This window comes from Copadichromis virginalis, linkage group LG13, assembly GCF_057382275.1.
Source record: "Copadichromis virginalis isolate Kocher_CV1m ecotype Utaka linkage group LG13, C_Virginalis_male_GT1.1, whole genome shotgun sequence".
Lineage (NCBI taxonomy): Eukaryota > Metazoa > Chordata > Actinopteri > Cichliformes > Cichlidae > Copadichromis > Copadichromis virginalis.
Window position 1 is genome coordinate 3,102,791 of NC_140630.1, and position 18,947 is coordinate 3,121,737.

An 18,947-nucleotide genomic window follows, 5' to 3' on the forward strand; every position below is an offset into this window, starting at 1 on the left:
AAGATCAGGACAGCATCATTGTAGTTTTGATTTTTTCATTAGTTTTACTTCATTTTGAATTATTATTTTTGTTTCAGTTAGTTGCTCATATCAGTTTAGTTTTTATTGTTCCAAAACATTTAGTTTGTGTGAGTAATGCTGAGTGTATTTGTCAGGACTGGATCCTCCTTGTGATTTCTGGCTTGATAAATTTGACCACAATGACAAAAGCTCAGGTGATTTCTCGAATAGTATAATTTCAGTTTTTTTCTAGATTGTTAAAAGCACACAGAGCATAGTTCTGCCAGGCGCTTGCTCAAATGGTGATCATCTGATTACAGGGTTTCTCCATCTTTGTATTAATATAACGTCTTACCTTACAACATACTGTGTCTTGAGACAGTTGTTGTTGTGATTTAATGCTATATAAACAAAAATTGAACTAAATGTTTTCCAGTCTAGTCTTCAGATTAGTATTCGTTAACTGTAATAACTCTGAGTTTGTTTGAGTGTTTGTGTGCCTTTTTTTAATGGGGTCAACAAAGGTTTGAGGTGCAGTTACACAGATTGACCACAGGGTGTCACTGTAAACCTCTTCAGCGAATCAAAACACAGTTGTGGTGAATGACGTCATTGTTGGGGAATTTTCAAGATGGCGCTGGACTGTGGCCGGGATGCCACTGCTGCTGCGACTAGCTAACAGTTGGGGGATTTAATTAATCTTCTGCCCGGTGGCGACGCAAGAAAGCGGCCGTGAAGCGTTCCTTTGTCTGCATTAAACACCTGAGACGGAAATGTTGCGCCGGGTGTGTGTCAGGTAGCGTTAAACCGGCTCTGAAAATGCAGGTAGCCCCTTCCTCCAAGAACAACAAAACCTGCTGCTGCGGAGCTCGGCCCACCGGGCAGGGGGACTCGTTGCAGGAACTTACGCCCGCGGCAGAGGCTCGCTTGGCGGACTGAGAAGTCATGGAGACTGTGAGGGAGAACGGAGGGTCGTTCGGAGTCGACTTGAACGAGAACGAAGAGGGAGAAAGAGGTGGCGGAGCGGGGAAATCAGCACTCAGAGACCGCAGCATCGCGCTGCTAGCCGGGGTCAGCGCGGTGCAAGACGCTGGGAAGGCTTTCACCGGCCTCGGCAGGGATGTAAACACTGACGCCTCCTTGAAAGGGAAGATAATGCTGGAGAGGCTGTTCCCCGGCCAGGTTTCCGGGGTCTGCGGGGACCACAGTGGCCTGAACGGGTTCACTGAGGAGGAGCTGTCGGTGGTCGAGTTGGAAGTAGGAGGAGGGCTTGGCCTTGAGGGCACCACAGCTGCTTCCTGTCCAGCTGTGTTCTCAGTGGAGAAGATGCGGGGGGACAGCAAAGAAGAAGCCCGGGACTCAGACTGTGTTAGCCCGGGGGGAGAGGCCACAGGAGGCGGGTGTATCAGGACTGCTCTGCCCGGCCATGAGCTGGTATGCGCGGTGAGGGAGCACCGGCGGAACTGCGCCTGCACCGCGGGGGTAAACATGCCCAACGGGGCTGCTGACAGCTGTGAGGGGGAGGCAGGGTTATTTCCCACCCAGCAGCTTTGCGTTTGCGACTGTGAAGAAGTGAAAGTGGCCAACGGGGGTTTCCACACACATGACCAGGACCTGGACTCGGGCTGCTCACCTGAAAACACCCCTGACTGTCAATTTAAATCGAAGTCTAGGCATGAGAAGAGGGTAGGGTCCCCTGGATTAAGTGCCAAATCCCCCTCTCCCTGCCCTTCATCCAGTGGCAGCCCGCTCTCTGAGCGCAACACCAGGGATGAAGAGGAGGTGGAGGACGATGAGGAGGGTTTCAGTGACCCCAGCTCACCTCCCGTCAGGCCGCAGAGTCTGAGGACTAACCCCAACGTGGCCGTGTCCCTCAGCTGTGACGCCACCCCGCTGTCCCCAGAGGATGAGGAGGATGGGGGCTTTTATTTTGAAGGGTACGACGAAGACCTGAGGGGCGTTTTGGAGGCGGGTCGCCGGCAGAGCGCTCCGGACACGCTCCCGGACCTGAACCAGGACAGCTCGGACCCCAAGCAGATGCCAAAGAGGTTCGGCATCGCAGATTTCTTCACCAGGTAAAATGATCACGTGGTCTGCGGGGCAATAAAGAGTGCACGTGCTAACTCCCAAGGACCCCCTCCCTCCTCGTATGGTCTTAAGGCTTTAGTCTTACTACTGTATTAAAATATAAGTAAACAACACGAAGACAACTGAAAAGGATAAAATACAAGGTTTTAATTCTCAGTCAATCCAGGCTCAATTATTTTAGTAAAGAAGCTCATAATTTAAAGATTAAAATAGAAAAAAATAAAGATTTAAAAGCTGATTGGACTTTAGTTACCGTTATTAAAATACATTTTCCATATAGGAAATACCTTCTTTTATTTACTTATCTGTCCTTAAGATTCATGGAAATAAACAACATAAGGCTGAAAAATATAAAACACACTTTTATTAATTTGTGCTTCCAAATGCAGATTTTAGGAAATAAAGCTCATGATGTACAGATTTAAATGCTCGGTGATGAAGATGCATCCTTGCATCCAGCAGCTGTCTCCGCCTACTCTTCTCGCTCCACCTTTCCACATTAAAGGTCACTTATTGTATTAAACAGACGACCTCTCAGAGCTGCTGTCTGGGGCCTGTAACACTGTAAAATCCTGCACGTTAATCACATCTCAGTTCTGTATGTGTGACACAGCAGGCATCAGCGAGCATCGACTCAGTGCGGCCTCTTTCCCCGGGGCTTCACCGCTCCCTTTGCTCTTTTCCCGGAGCGGTTTCAGCCATTAGAGGCGATTGATCACGCCGTGTAACCACCGTACAGCTGCCCAGATGCTGTGACTGTGTGCTGATCAGGCACGAATGAGATTACATGCTCTCAGTTCCTGAAAAGCTGATTTTTAGACGTGTCACATCGACTTTGAATAAACCCCACACGCACAGGTGGTTGAACTAAAAGGCTTTGAAACAGAGTCTGGGCTCTTTAGATGGAGCTTTTTAGCCTCTGTGCTAGAATTAAGGCAACAGAGCAGCAACACAGGAACACGTTTCCCCTTTTTAACCAAAGAAGCGAGTCACGCTGAAGCAAAAGAGAAGGTGAATAAATGAAGGAGAGGCTGAATTACTAAGCTTTAGCTCTTAATGTACAAAACCTCCAAACATATAAGAGCAAAGCTGGAGAGATTTGAGCTGTGGGTTACTGGATTATTTTCAGATTGTTGATGACTTTGTGATGATTTTGCTGCCGTCCTGACGCAGGGACAGCGCTGTCTCCCTCTCACTCTTTGCCACATAAACAGGGCCGTGACTCAGTGACCTTTGAGGTTTCACTCCTACAGTGTTGGTGCTAAAAAGCAACGCTAGTTCATAACCTGTGTGAATCTGTGTTATCTCCACCTGTTGGTCCATTATGAGCCTGCTATTGAGTGCATCCTGAATTTGATTGCTTTGTTTCGGTCTTTTATTTATTCAAACCAAGATGGCCGTTCTTTGGTCATTTTAATTTGGTTCTTGTTGTTCCAAGAAAGAGTCGAGTAGATCTTCAATGATTGCATGAGCCCCAGGCCGAGGGAAGTGGGCGCTCTCCATATTCCCAATGAAACAGGGGGAAACGCCCTCCTCCTGCTTTGTCTCGTTTTGAGATGACAGATTGATGGCGTCATTTCCCATACACGCCACACAGACCCTCTTAGCAAATATACAAGTAACCTCCTGTTGTTGGACTGGATAATGTTAGATGACGGGACTAAACACGACATTTCAAATGAGATATAAAATCAGATAATGCGGTTTTATGTTGCATGACGTAAAGTGTTGTCCGTCTTCTCTTAAAGGGAGACGGCACTGGTCCTGCGATAAGTAATAAGTCAAAGTTTGAAGGTATATGTTGATTAAATGTTAAACTTTTGAATAAAGCAACAAAGAGAGTTAATTTGCAGAAATGGCGTGCTGGGAAAGGAGTCGTTCTTTTCAGCTCTACCAGACTCCTGACAAAAAATGATCATTTTATTTCACAGGAAACAAGAGTTTGTTTGTTTTAAAAACCAAAGGCGATTAGACAACAATCTCACACATTTGTGGAGGTAAAATTCCCGTTTTTGTGAATGGAGTCTGGTGGAATGTGATGGCTTCACATCCTCGTCAGAGTGAAGCACTGAAAACGCAGCATCCACCTTTAAATATGCAGCATACGAACACTGAAATCATTTTTTTTTTTGCATTTTATTTCAGTCAGCTGTTTGTAAAGTCCCACTCTATGTTCTGTATTCTGTTCTGGTCCTTATCACCTACTCCTGCTATGTGCAATCTTTTTTTATTGTAGTGCATCTCTTCCTGTTTTGTAACAGCTGGAAGTACACACTCGTGCTTTGCATTAAAAGTCAGATTTCCGGTCAAATACTTGACAGAATTCCTCAGTTGTTGGAGTCGGTCTTCAGACAAGAAACGATTACATTTATCAGATTGTCTGCAGTTCAACAGGAAGCACACAGGGCCTTCTCAGAAATCAGAGGAGAGCAGGTTGGGTGAGGACCTGAAAGCAGCGGCCTCCTGCAGGCTGATAGCTGAAGGGCTGTTTGTTCAGAGCTGAGAACGTCTAAGTTTGTATCTTTGCCTGAAATGCGGTCCGTTTTTTGTCATTCGACTGATTAGATTTGGTCTGGAGTCAGTTTTCTTGTTTGTCCGCTGTAACCACAACACCGCAGGTGGTTAGGACATCCAGACCCTGCTAATTTGGTCCCGATGCTGAGCCCTGCTGATTTTAATCATGCTCGGTGTGGTCTGGTGCCGCGCTCATTGATTACTGCTCAGTCAGAGCCAGGAAGTGTGGATGCAGGTGTGCGCAGTATCTGTTTGAGAGTACGGAAGAGACACTCTGTCGGTAACTGATGATTAACCCAGAGCACCCAAACAGAAAGCAGAAAGCAAACTTGAAGTCTCAAGGTTGGAGATTGATCTGCTGGCGGATATGTGCTCATCCATAACCTCGTTAGTCAAACGATCCTCGGCAGCGGTGGAAACCCGCCGGGCGCTCCGGGACATGGCTCGGTTTATCTAACAGCCCAGTTTTAGTTTGTTTTGCTGAACTTTGTGAGTGCCGTCGTTCTCTTTGGCTTCATTTGTCTCTCCTGTTGGAACAGCTAACCTCACTTCAGTGTTGGTGCTTTAGGGTTATGATCTGAAATCATGACCATTGCTGCTCCACGTTGAGTTCATATTTGCTTGAAGTCGTCTGTAAATGGCAAAAACAATCATCGTGGCTTTTTGTTGTTGTTCATCGACCGGTGTGACTCATTGAAACCAGCCGTCCACTCTGCCCCTCACACCAGAGACCACAGTCCCACACAGAACACATCATCTCTGCTTCATATGACTTTAACACTAAGATGCACTAATTCAGTATTTATTGAAGTTCTGGTGCCGAAACTACTCTGATTGTTTGTGATTTTAGGAAAAAAAGCACCAGGACATTTTGCATGCATGAACAGATGGGATCATTTTCCATCACTATTCTGCATTTTTCCACGAGAGCAGGCTGAAACATCAGAATGATAACCGTGGAATTGAATCTCTGGGGGCACGAGGCTGCACTCAGTTCACATGATTTAATATGCTGCAGATATTTGCCTTCTACAGTTACTTATAATTGCTTTGAGCAGATAAGGCTGCAGGTGAAGTTCGGTCTCCTGTTTTTATTGTGCTGTAAAGGAGGATTGCTTTGTTTCATCCTGAACTGACTGCATGATTTCCTCCCTCGTGACTTGAACAGTGACTCCAGCAGCAGAATAAAGATGTTATATTACGTTGATAGTTACTGGAAGAGCTCCAACGTTCCTCTGAGCCACACAAGGAAGTGAAAAAGAGAGAAATGCAGCAGCAGAGAGTTTCCCTAGTTTGGTCGCATTCAGAAACTTGAGCGTTGGATTTTTCTCTGTTTGACTAATGAAGTAGTAAAACAGTCCCCGACTGGCAGGTGCAGGAAAATTTATGTTTGTTAAATCTGCATCTGGGTCTGGGCTGGTTTTTTGGGTTGGATGCGAGCCCTGCAGCTGGCTTGAATGTCACAGCGTCTCAGAGGAAATCCAGACAGACAGAGGAGGAAGGCCAAGGGGAAAACAGCCCGGCTGGAAAAACTCCACTCTGGCCGTGTGGCCCACAGAGCTCAGGCAGGTCAGCCAGGGTCACATACAGGCAGCAGTGCTACTTTAAAGTGGACCTGTGCTGTTCCTTATTTCCTGTCACCCACCTCCTCTTCCAGAGGTGGATGTTAAAGTTAAGCTTATGTACACGTGCGTCTGGGTCAGTTTTAGTTGGTGTTTTCCCACTCAAACCTTCTGTTTGTGAGGGGCAGCCAATCAGAAGAAAGATGGCTTAAATGAAAGATTCATTTAAACTATGAAAGAGCCCAAGATTAAACAACAAGTGGAACTGCAGCTCTGAACATGCACAGCTTTGTGCTCACGTCCTGCTTCTAATCAGCTGTTGGAATAACACCGAACCAGCCTTTAATTATTTAAGGTCTTTGTTAGATGTGCTCACCTCTGCAGTTAATTATTAATGCAGTGTGTAGTGCAGCCTCAGTGTTTCACACAGAGTTGCGCTCTATTTGTGATGGCAGCACGGTGTCTTTTAAAAACAAAGTCATAAAAAACCCTCGTATACTTTTGCAGGAATAGATAATAGATGATAAACAGCTGCGCCTCCCGTCAGTGACTCCCAGCACATCCAGGCCATCTGCTTCAGGCTGCAGCTTGCAGCAGATCAACAGAACAGAGCAAAGCTTACGCTACAAAAACTGCTCGGTTAGGTTTGTCTCAGAATAATGTTTACCCCACAATTTACTGAATTCTCTTCTACAGCCTCTGACTTCTACATCAGTCAGGACAAGCTCGGGAGAGCGCCCTGTGGAACAGGAAGTCAAAAGTCTGGGATTATTTCTGTCAAAATAAACACAAATTGATACTTGAATGGCTCCCACTACTGAAGTTTGTGTGTGAAACACTGAGGTTAGGTCTTATCACACATAAACACCCACAGAGGCTGAACGTCACAGCAGCCACAGCTTTAAACGAGGCTTCTGATCTGAGGGACAGTTTGATGTAACCAGCACAAAGCTACGCGTCAGCTGTTCTTCTGAGGAAGGAGCAGTGACAGTCTAACCTGCTGCATTTCTTCTTCTGCATGATTAATGTGCGCACTCCTCGGCGGTTTGGAGAATCCTGGCAGGACGCTGTGAATGAACATTTCACTTTCTTTGTGTTTGTGATCTTTCTTCTGTAATTACACCAGAGTCACATTGTTGCTCAGATAAAGAGCCTCTGCTGTTAGTGAGAAAGCAACTTCTCCTTTTTCTATTTCTGGAGTTTCTCTCACTTGTTACAACTGCAGCCGCAAGAGAGGAAGAAGATCAACACACAGTTCAGTTTTTAACCAAAGTCTGTCAGCATCTACGAGTTTGTTTGGTTTTAAAACTGACATCAGTGTGATAGTGGAGTTTTTCCATCAGTTATAAAGTTGTGTTTATCTGTCATTTTGGCATTAAAATAATAAAAACAAGGATTTTATTTCACAGAACTGCTAAAACACTGTCGCTTACACCGAGAAGAAAATAGTCTAGTTTTAATTACACTTAAGTCTACAATTACCTTCTATTACCTTTTAAATGACTGAAAGTTTTGAATGAGCCACAGACGCTTCAGCAATAGCATTTATCTCAGCTGAGGGAGTAAGAGCCAAGTTTTCTGTAATCAAAGTGAATGAAAGTGTAGGGACACGGCGATTGTGGCTCCGCTTATTCTTTTCAGCTGCTGCAGTGGTGCACAGACAGCTGAGCTGCAGCAGATGCAGCGTGTGGGTCTTTGAAGCTGTGAACAAACTTGACCTGCAGAGCGCGAGGTGGGATAATATTTGCTCTGCCGTCTCTTCGGAGCCGGCTCCCATGCATATCTGTGTCTGTTTGTTCTCTTCCCGCCGGCTGACCAGCAGACTCTCCCAATGAAAACTGTCGATATGGCAGCTTTTCCTAAACAGTCTTTTTTCCTTTGGCATCATCTTAAAAAACTGCTGTAGCTGCAGCATTTACCGCATTACGTCTTTGCTGCGTGTCTTTCCTCGTTTGTTTGAGGAACTGAAATCGGCCTCTGCAGCTTTTCTGACCAGAGTTTACATTCTTCACAGATGGCTGGACTTCTAATGAAATGGGAACCTGCCAGTGTGTTGAAATGTCTGAGTGATAGGGAACGCTTACAGGAATCTCTTTAAGGGGAAGACGTTTTATCAGCACACTGAAGGAGGTCAGAGGGACACTGACCATGTAACCTGTGTGAGGATGAGCAGAGTTTTATACACTGACTTTAGTACATTTAATGACGCCATGCAGAATCTGACCTTCATGAATATCTGCACAGTTACAGGCCCTCAGATATGTAGGGGGTGCAGTTTGTTTATATTCATGACTTCATAATTACAGCACATTAAGTTTTCAGTGCTGAAAAATATTAATGCTCAGTTAAAAACTAAACTTCACAATCTAAAGCCAAAGTCTGGCTAACGTGGAGCGTCGCTATGATGGGATCTGTCAGATGCAGCGGAGCAGAAAGCAGCATCGATAGTCTGCATGTTTGATCTGGTTTCTGATTATTTCAAACGGTGCCAGCTTTCAAGACTCATATCAACATGTGGAGCAGGTGCTGCTCAGGACAAGTTAGAGCAAATGAAAGGTCTCCTTTTTATCTATGTTCGATACCAGGATTCCTTCTGACTGATTTATGGAGCCTATCGCATAAAGCAGTGCACACCCTGAACAGGTCATCAGATTAGTGTGGAGCTAAAACGAATAAATAAACAATTAATGAAAAAGGTAAATAGGTACAGAAGCAATGTCACATTTTACATTAATGATGTTTTACTTTTGTGTTTAATATGAGTGATGATTCATTTTATTAGTTTCTAAGGTAGATTAGTGAAATGTATAAAATGATTACAATTACTAAATAAAACTGTAAAGGAAACTGTAGAGTCGATCAAAAGGCATCAAATGTAAAGTTAATTTTATTCATTCATTTATTTTCCCTCCTGATTAGAAGACACCATCTCTGTCGTCGAGGCAACACTCTGACCTCTTGTCACCCTTTGAATTTGCAAAATGAAGCAGAAATAAGCAAAGAAACAAACAAGAAAATACACAAAAATACGAGGTCAAAACTGTAAATTAGGGAAGTGAAATAAAACGAGTTTATACACAAGTTAATAATAATAAGAAAATCTGTAACATTTTATAAGTTTATTAAAATACATCAGCTAATGCATAAAAACTCTTATACTTAATAATGAAGAGAAGTTTTATTTGTAACATTTTGCTTGTCCTTCATATGATTTTGAGAGATGAAGTTTATTTCCTTCCTGTTGACTCTGATACATGTTTGCTAAGCTCAGTCTGTGCTCTCTTTCAGGAGCCTGTTTTCTAGGAAACCCAAAGAGCCCAAAGCGACATCTCACAGCTCAGCAGGGTGGCGACTGTTTGGCAAGACAGCAGCCAGAGAAGGCGATACGAGCAAAGACCTCGCCTCCACGCCGACCGCGGAGCAGGTTGGCTCTTTAAACACACACAATCATATCATCATCATCCTCCTCCTCCTCCGCCCAGGGTGTTTAATCTGCTCCCAGCCACAGTCGGTCCTTTATAAGGGCATGAAACTCTCCTGGGTGAATCATCTGAGCAGAAACATGAGCTGCTATGTTGGAAAATCAGATAAACAGTGGAAGGTAGAAGCCTTAGGACTCAGAAACTGCGGGCGAGGCGTTAAACGAGCTCCGCAGGCACAATAAAGGCTCTGTTTGCTTTCAGCGTTACTCGCTGTGTGTCCTCCATGTCCACTCGAGGTCTTAACAAAAACGCTGATTATTTTAAAGCACACCCAGCTGTGTCCACCTGCAAACTCAGTTGTCCTCTTTCCTTCTGTCGGCACCTTTTCTTCATCAGTTATTGAGATTTTACGTTTTTTTGAACCGTTTGCGTTGTGGGAACACGAGCACTTCATTTTCTCAGGGCAGGCTGCAGACTGTACGTGTTCATGTTCAAGTCAGAGTTTGAAGCCTCGTCAGTGAATTCTGAATGTCTTCATGTAAATGTTGCCTCCAGCACAGAGAGGGGAAATAAGCTTCACACTGTGAGGTAAGAACTAATCATCTGCAAATAACTGACATCCAATTTATAAACGTAAACAGACTGCAAAGTGCTGCAACTCACCTGCGAATTAGCTGAGGTAAAGTCTAGCAGGCAGCTAGCAGCTATACCCACCTGTTAGTCAAAGAGGCCACACCCCCTAATAATGCAAACTTTTAGCTGTAATGCAGTTTAAACAGGTGAGATATAACCGTACCCTCAGTACAGTTGTTATTAAGCAGAAGTCACCTATAGAGACCAGAACAGTTTCTTTGCAGGACTTCTGGAGCCAGCCCCTAGTGGATGTTAGAGGAACTGCACTCTGGAGCTGTCCTGGGGGTTGCTGCCTGCTTGCTGTTGGAAAATAGAGCCATGAACACTGCGCCTGCAGTCCCATCCCATGCACTTTCTGCTTTATTTATGCACTTGAGCAAAGTTAAACTTTTTTATTTTGTTTACATTGAAGAAGCTGTGAAGCAGCTCTCAGCAGTCACATTCAGAGATCTTTAACTGGAACACCTGCTGGGGTTTTTCCTCCCATGCAGCTACGCTAAAGTCCAGTCGATGCTGGATGGAGTTTTTGCTCCGGCTTGTTTACCACAGGTTGCAAAGCTTTTTCATGCACGTTCTACCAAACCAAAGTGGGAAAGCACTTTCTCTGTGGGATCTGGCTTTGTGCATGAAGCCATTGTGACACTTTGGGGTGGCTGTAGCTCAGGCGGTAGAGCAGGTTGGTGGTTTGATTCCTAGTCTGCATGACAAATATCCTTGGGCAAGATACTAACCCCAAATTGCTCTCCGATCCATCCATCGGAGTATGAATGTGTGTGTGAATGTTAGTGAGAAAGCAAAAAATGTGCTTGTGCGAATGGGTGTGACTGGGTGAATGAACAAGTTATGTAAAGCGCTTTGAGTGCTCAGAAGAGTAGAAAAGTGCTATTTAAGAACCAGTCCGTTTACCATTTACACTGAAACAGGAAACAGCCAAACCTGAAAGCCAGGACTGTTTCCACCGAGCTGGACAAACACACTATTGTCTGAAATATCGCTGCAGCAGGAAGATGTCCCAACAACATCTGTGCTATGGAGCACGCAGCAGACTGTGACAGTCGCAATGTGAATGTCTCCCTGCTTTCTGGTACAGAGACTGCAGAGCTGCACCGGGCTGGATTTACTGGAGTCTTATTTAAGGAGCCAAACCATGATTAAACCATCAGTTAACAGTTAGCATCATTTGGCAGCTTCAGAGCTGTCCTTCTGCACTATTGAAAGGAAACTGTTTAAGTGAAGTCAGCCTTCCTCCTCCTCCTCCTCCTCCAGCAGCATTGTGTCTGACGTGTCAGCTAGCCTGAGCCAGGCCACATCTGGCCAACTCTTTTCCCGATGAATCATCTGACTGCTGCTGCCGTCATGTGAGCAGAGCGAGGGTAGAGGCCAGCAGCTGTTGGCAAAATACCTTTAAGGCTCCAATCAAAGGTCAGAGGTCACACAGTCATGCTCCATGTTACTGTGGCAGCAAAGAAAATCCCGCCAAGTGTGACGTAGTTTTTTATCCGGCAAATTGATGTGATAATGTGTGTAATTAAACTCAACTAGAGGAGGAGGCTGGTGTGTGTCTGCGTGTGTGTGTGTGTGTGATCATCATCTGATCAGCAACACAGGGGCACCACAGGGGACTGTCCTCTCCCCCTTCCTCTTCACCCTCTACACCACAGACTTCAGCCACTGCACAGAGACATGCCATCTTCAGAAGTTTTCTGATGACTCTGCGGTGGTTGGATGCATCAGCAGGGATGATGAGACAGAGTACCGGGCTGTGGTCGACTCCTTTGTCACGTGGTGTGAGCAGAATCATCTGCAGCTCAACGTGGCAAAGACCAAGGAACTGATCGTGGACTTCAGGAAGACCAGGAAACACTTGACCCCTGTTTCAATCCAGGGGGTCAGTGTTGACATTGTGGAGGACTATAAATACCTTGGAGTACACATTGACAATAAACTGGACTGGGCTAAAAACACCACAGCACTTTACAGGAAGGGCCAGAGTCGTCTCTATTTTTTGAGGCGACTGAGGTCCTTCAACATCTGCCAGAAAATGCTGAGGATTTTCTATGAGTCTGTTGTGGCCAGTGCGATCCTGTATGCTGTTGCATGCTGGGGGAGCAGGCTGAGGGTCGCAGATGCCAACAGACTTAATAAACTAATCCGTAAGGCCAGCAATGTTGTGGGGATGGAGCTGGACTCCCTCAAGGTGGTGTCAGAGAGGCGGATGCTGTCCAAGATAAAGACAATGTTGGATAACACCTCCCACCCACTCCATGACATGCTGGTCAGTCACAGGAGCTCGTTCAGTGAGAGACTGAGATTACCGAAAAGCACCACTGAACGACACAGGAAATCATTCCTGCCTGTGGCTCCCTGTACAACGCATCCACTTAACACACTGTTTGCTGCTACAGCTACACATGTTTCTTTTCCAACTATTTATTTATGAGTGACTTATGTATGTATGTATGTATATATATGTATATATTGTACTATTCTTAGTTAGCATATTGTCTGTCTTGTCTTAATGTTGGTTTAAAATGGAGCACTGTAACAAAAAATAATTTCCCCCAGGGATCAATAAAGTATTCTGATTCTGATTCTGATCTGCCTCCGCAGCTTCAGGCTGTGTACGTGTGGATGTTGCCCAGCACACTACATCATTTTACAGACATCGTGTTGTACATAAACACAGGCAGGCTAACAGTGTTAGCATCAAGCTGGTAAACACGTGTGCAGATGCAGCTCCTCTCTGCTCTGCAGCATCTGGATTTTTACTGCTCGTAAAAACTCTCCTCAGACATAAATACCATGATTACGTGGAGCTTTTCTGTGCTCACACAGACACTCGACCTGCTGCAGACCCACTGATCTCCTGATCGTCAGTATCGCAGAATTAGGAAATCACCTTTGCGGAGGTTGAAGGATCTTATCTGTCTGAGTTCTTCATTTTTAGTTCTGTAGAGTCCAGCTAGCTGCTAACGTAAACGCTCTCATCCAAATACATCACTTCTGCTTGCTAACATGGATGCTTTTAAATGTGGAGGCACAAACCAGTGGGTGTGATGTCACTGTGGCTGCATGCATCTTTTATTTACAGTCTGTCTAACAAACCATAATATGCAGTTGCTGTAATGTAAAGGAAAGGTGAGCAGCATGTTTCACGTCAGTGTTTCCTCAGCTCCGTGTTTTTATATCTCGGCTCTTTGGAAATCACCAGGACGGTCACATGATGCGTATCTTTTTATGACTCTCACTTCATGTTGAATCTGATGACAGAGTAGCCTCAGAGGGCGACCTCTGTCTCCCTCTGCTGGCGGCATTCACGCCTGAAACCAGCTGATGAAAGACGTGTTGTTCTGTTGACCCCACAGCTGTCCTGCTCCTGTGGATAAACGGTTTATTGTACGGGACACACACACACACACACACACACACACACACACACACACACACACACACACAGAGTGATTCTCTGTGCTTAAGCTGATGAACGAATGCTCTGTTTATTCTGAAACTGCAAATAATCTGTTACAAACATTTTTACTAAATTCAGAAACGATGCTTTTACTTCCGTTTGTACTCGAGAGAATTGTGGAAAGAAAAGCACCTTCTTTACGTTTCTTCCACCTCTCATCCAAGAAGCTTTTTCAGTTCTAAGATCAATTAGTGGAGAGTGATCTCCACCATGTGCCTCCATCTCACCCTATCCCAGCATCCTCCTCTGCTACCAACCCTCTGCATGTCCTGCTTCACCACATCCATCTTCTCTGAGCTCTTCCTCCTTTCCTCCTGCTTGGCGGCTCCATCATCCTTTGTCCTGTAAATCCACTCTCCCTCTTCTGCACATGTGCAAACCCTCTCAGCTTCTCTACCTTTGTCTCCAAAGCTCGCCTGAGCTGTCCCTCTGACACTTGAAATGATCAGACCTTTGCAAAAGCAGTTTTTGGGTCTCAGAGAAGAGTGAAACTGAGCTGGAGGCAGATGTTTATCTGTGTATAAGGTGGAATGGCTTTTTATGATGTTCTCTGGGTGGCGCTTTTACAGCTCAGGAAAATAAAACTTTAAACACCCACAGCTCAGTGAGGACCGTGGGAACTGAAAAAGATGTGAGATGGCTCTGAATTTGTGTAACTGCCAAAAACACCCTGTTGAGTTGATGTTCAGGTGTAATTATTCCTCTGAGAGCGATGCTGTACTACATGATATCTGTTTCTTTCTTTAGTCTCCTCAGCAGGAGCCGATGAAGGACTCCAGCGTGCCCTCGTGTCCTCAGCGCCCCCTGCTTGCAGGGAGGAGGAAAAACCTGGAGTTTGAACCTCTTTCCACCACGGCTCTCATCTTGGAGGACCGCCCTTCGTAAGTTCTGTGGTGGCTTTAAAAATGCAGTTTTAAGAATGTGCTTTTGTGCCTGTGGTGGAAAAGACTGCAGCTGGTTCTAGATTACACGCTGTGATGTTGGAAAAGGCATAAACCTGCTGATGTGTGTACTTCTGAAGCGAGTGCATCTGCAAACAGGGGATTTTGTGTTATTCCCACGTTTAAGCTCAATGGTTCCAACTGTGAGCCGAGCGGTGTAGGGTATCCGTGCTGGTGCCGATCTTTTTACCAGTACACTCTGGAGTGTTTGAAAACCAGCCTGCATTGGTGCTGGTTTGTTTCTCACCTCAGCTGCAGCTTCTGACTCAATGTTTCCAACTTTGGGCTCAGCGGTGTTGGGAAGTCAAGTTGCTGCTGGTCTTTATTCTCTGGAACCAGCTGGAACTGGTTGTTGTTATTATTATTATTATTATTATTATTATTGGCAGAATGTTGCTGAATGCACTTGCAGATTAAAATGTTATATTTCAATGTTTCATAGCTGCAGAAACAGACACCTGAGTCAGTGAATGACATGTTTTATTTTTGTGAAAAGCAAATGAAAGGGCCGAATATTTCCATCACATACATGTGTGTGTATCAGTAACACATGCTTGGATATGGATTTGCATTGGAAGACCACACGTGGTCCTCCATGACTATTTTTCCTGCCTGTAAGTGGAAGTCGGAGGTTCGACTGTGCAATGCAGTGAAAACACTGAAGCTTTTTATCAAAGGTTTAATATCAGTCTTTATTGTTCTTTGTCCTTCTGTGGTGAACAAAGATGAGCTAACAGTTTTACATTAGAGTCAAACTGGTGTAAAATGTCAGATTAATGAGTTTTTTCCTGAGTGAGGGGGATGCGAGGCGATCCTCGCAGCAGAAACACTTCAGGATGAGGTCACTGTCACAGAGAGACAGAGCCGCTGTGTGTGATCACCTGACAGGAAGTAAAACCAGAAAACCCCAACAAGCTTTCCAGCTGGCTGAGAGCTCGTCTGTCTGTCCTTCAGGAACCTGCCGGCTAAATCTACGGAGGAAACTCAGAGACACAAGCTGGAGTACGAGGAGATGGTGGCAGGAGCCAAGAGGAGAGGTACACACACACACACACACACACACACACACACACACACACACACACACACACACACACACACACACACACACACACACACACACACACACACACACTGATGTCACTGGCTGGTTCTGTTCTTGGATTTGATTGGCTCGTGCTGTTGCGTCTCCTTCAGAGCTGAAAGAAGCCCAGAGGAAGAAGCGTCAGATGAAGGAGAGACACCGGCAGGAGGACAGCATCTCCAACGCCATGGTCATCTGGAACACCGAGATCCTGCCTCACTGGGACTCCATGTACGTCTCCACCGCTGTGTGTGTGCGTGCGCGCGCGGGTGCTTGTGTTTATTTAATGCATTGTGTGTGTGCAGGAAGGGAACGAGGCGGGTCAGAGAGCTGTGGTGGCAGGGCCTTCCCCCCAGTGTCAGAGGAAGAGTTTGGAGCCTCGCTATCGGCAACGAGCTGAACATCACACCAGGTACAAACACGCGATCCTGGACACTCTTTTGACACTTCTGTTAAATATTAAGTACATTTTTAAATGCTGCAGTGACTGCAGCTGTTTATTTAAACCACCATGAGTCCCACAGGAACCCTAATCTGTGCTCTCTTATATGGAGAGATGGAGGCGTGCAGAGACAGTCAGTTTAGATTCTGGTTCACAAACATTTGCACAGTGGGAAGAACACAGCTGGGCGTTGCACACTTTTAATGAATCTAACGAGAATTTTGATTGCATGGTAAAAAATAGTTCTGCACACAAAACTGTGACTGAGGCTCAAAGAGATTCAAAACGATGGATTTGCATAAAAACTGAAACTCTAACCTTTAAAAGTTGCTGATTGAGTCTAATTTTCTGATTGATGGGTGTTTGTCTCGCTGCAGAGCTCTATGAGATCTTCCTCTCCAGAGCCAAAGAGAAGTGGAGGAGTTACAGCGAGACCAGCTCGGTGAACGACAGCGAGAGCGGTACGACGCCCCTCCTCTCTTTGACCCTCACAGCTCCAGTTTCAGCGACTGAAAACTACTTCTGTGTGTTTCTCCCGTTAGATGGAGGAGCATCTCTGGCTGACAGAGAGTCCAGCCTGGATCTCATCAAACTAGACATCTCCAGAACCTTCCCCTCGCTCTTCATCTTCCAGAAGGTAAACACAGATAACAGGCAGAGGACCATTCAGGTTTGCAGCACTGCAGCAGCAAATGCAGCAGTTTGATTTCTGCTACGATGAGAAAAGAATTTGGTCGGATTTTCAGACATTTGTTTTTGGACTTGTGACGTCTGTGTGGGTGTTTTTGTCCCGAGGTTCTTCAGTCTGCCTGCAACAAACAGCCAGCAGGTCAATCACATCTGTGTCTCACATGAATGTCTGCTGTGTCTTCCTCCTGCAGGGCGGTCCGTACCACGACCTCCTCCACAGCGTGCTGGGTGCCTACACGTGTTACAGGCCTGACATTGGCTATGTGAGTAAAAGCATTATGGCAGCTCTTACCAAATATTTAAAAATCATTCAGTGTCTCGTTAAGACTGATCCGAAACCAAAGCGTCTGTGGACTTTCAGGTGCAGGGCATGTCCTTCATCGCTGCTGTGCTCATCCTCAACCTGGAGGAGGCCGAGGCCTTCATCACCTTTGCCAACCTGCTCAATAAACCCTGTCAGATGGCCTTCTTCAGAGTCGACCATGAACTGGTACGCAGTCTTTGTGATATTTCATAAGAGGGAGGAGGGAAAACTCAGAAACCTCCTGAAGAACTCAGAGTTGGTTTGTGAGTAAAAGTGAAAGATTTTTACTTTTACACAAATCACTGTGAACATTTAAAACCTTTTCCTCTTTGTTCTCTCCGTTTCTGACAGATGTTGAAGTATTTTGCAGCCTTTGAGATTTTCTTCGAGGAGAATCTTCCTCGTCTCTTCAGCCACTTCCAGACCAACAGCCTGACCCCTGACCTCTATCTGATTGACTGGTGAGTTAATACAACTGAAGAAAAAAGCAGCCAAGCTGATTTTTTTCTGTTATAAATTTACAGCAAATCTTTTAGATGTTTAACACAGATTAGATTGTCAGTAAGATTTATCGACTTAAAAATGCCTTAAAGTTCATTTGTCTTAAAAAAAAAAGACTTTGGATGTAGCTCACCTGGTTGAGCAGGTGACCCACGTAACAAAGGTCACTGCAGGTCACCACAGAGTCATGCAGAAGCTGTTTGCGTTGATTTGGTTTTAGCGGTGCATATTTCCATGCCGATCTTTCATAACTCGCCTTGAGTTGGTGTTTCATCTTCATACACCTGCAGATTTCACTCAGCATGTCTGTCTCCCTGCAGGATCTTCACTCTGTACAGTAAGTCACTCCCTCTGGACGTGGCGTGCCGGGTGTGGGACGTCTTTTGCCGGGATGGCGAGGAGAGCTTATTCCGGACGGGTCTGGGCATCCTGCATCTGTACGAGGAAGTCCTGCTGCAGATGGACTTCATCCACATCGCGCAGTTCCTCACGCGCCTGCCGGAGGACCTGCAGTCGCACACGCTCTTCAACGCCATGGCCAGCACACACATGATCAGCAGGAACCGCCGCTGGGCTCAGGTCAGGCTCACGGTCAGAGCGCAGGGCGAGGGCGGCGCAGCTCACTCGCAGAAAAAAAGCTAACAGGTGTGTTTCCTTCCAGGTGTTTTCTGCCTTGATGAAGGACGGAAATAAAGAGGCGGATAAAAACACGAGTCCAGCTTTGAGAAGCTAACCCCGACGCTAACTCCAGCTGTACTCTAACGTCTGGCTTCGGGGATGTCGGAGCTCGCGCTAGCTCCCCCTGCCGCCGCTGACGCCAACCACAGAGGCTAGTTGTGTATCTTGAAGCTGCGTAGCCTGAAGCTAAACTCAGTCCTGGGCTCAGCTACGAAGCTTGAAGTGAAGACGAGGCAGCCGTGGAGGTGGGGGCGGAGCCGCTGACCAGTCTTGGGAAAGGAAGCGGCAGCTCCGGCGATTCCTGAAACCTCTGCTGGGACCAGAAGCGTTCGGTTACTCCTGATCTTCAGCTGCCAGTCAGTATTTCTCACAGATTGTGTTCCACAGCTGGGGAGTCACAGGCGGCTGGGAAGAAAACCTAAAAGCAGTCCGACTCGGCCATCGTTTGGCTCCTCCAGGTCGAGACGGCGCTAACACTGAGCGTCACGCCCTGCGTAATTCTCCAAGACTCTAAATCTAACTGTAGGTGCTAATGAGTTTCTCAAGGCTTCAGAAATGTCCTCTGTGGTTCACTTATTAATGTGAGTCCTTGTGGTTCGAGTTCACAAACACTCTTTTA

General features: G+C 45.9%; 1 protein-coding gene across 1 annotated transcript; it reads left to right on the forward strand.

Annotated features, from left to right (window-relative positions):
- The first annotated feature begins 626 nt into the window (after positions 1-626).
- On the forward strand, positions 627-18,407 carry LOC146695033 (TBC1 domain family member 12-like). Its single transcript, XM_085476948.1, has 13 exons — positions 627-2,075; positions 9,453-9,588; positions 14,436-14,569; positions 15,584-15,666; positions 15,827-15,944; positions 16,019-16,125; positions 16,533-16,616; positions 16,698-16,792; positions 17,037-17,108; positions 17,207-17,335; positions 17,501-17,610; positions 17,971-18,229; positions 18,312-18,407. The coding sequence occupies exons 1-13, from the start codon at positions 946-948 to the stop codon at positions 18,381-18,383; spliced, it is 2,529 nt and encodes an 842-aa protein (XP_085333074.1). The 5' UTR covers positions 627-945; the 3' UTR covers positions 18,384-18,407.
- Positions 18,408-18,947: the final 540 nt, after the last annotated feature.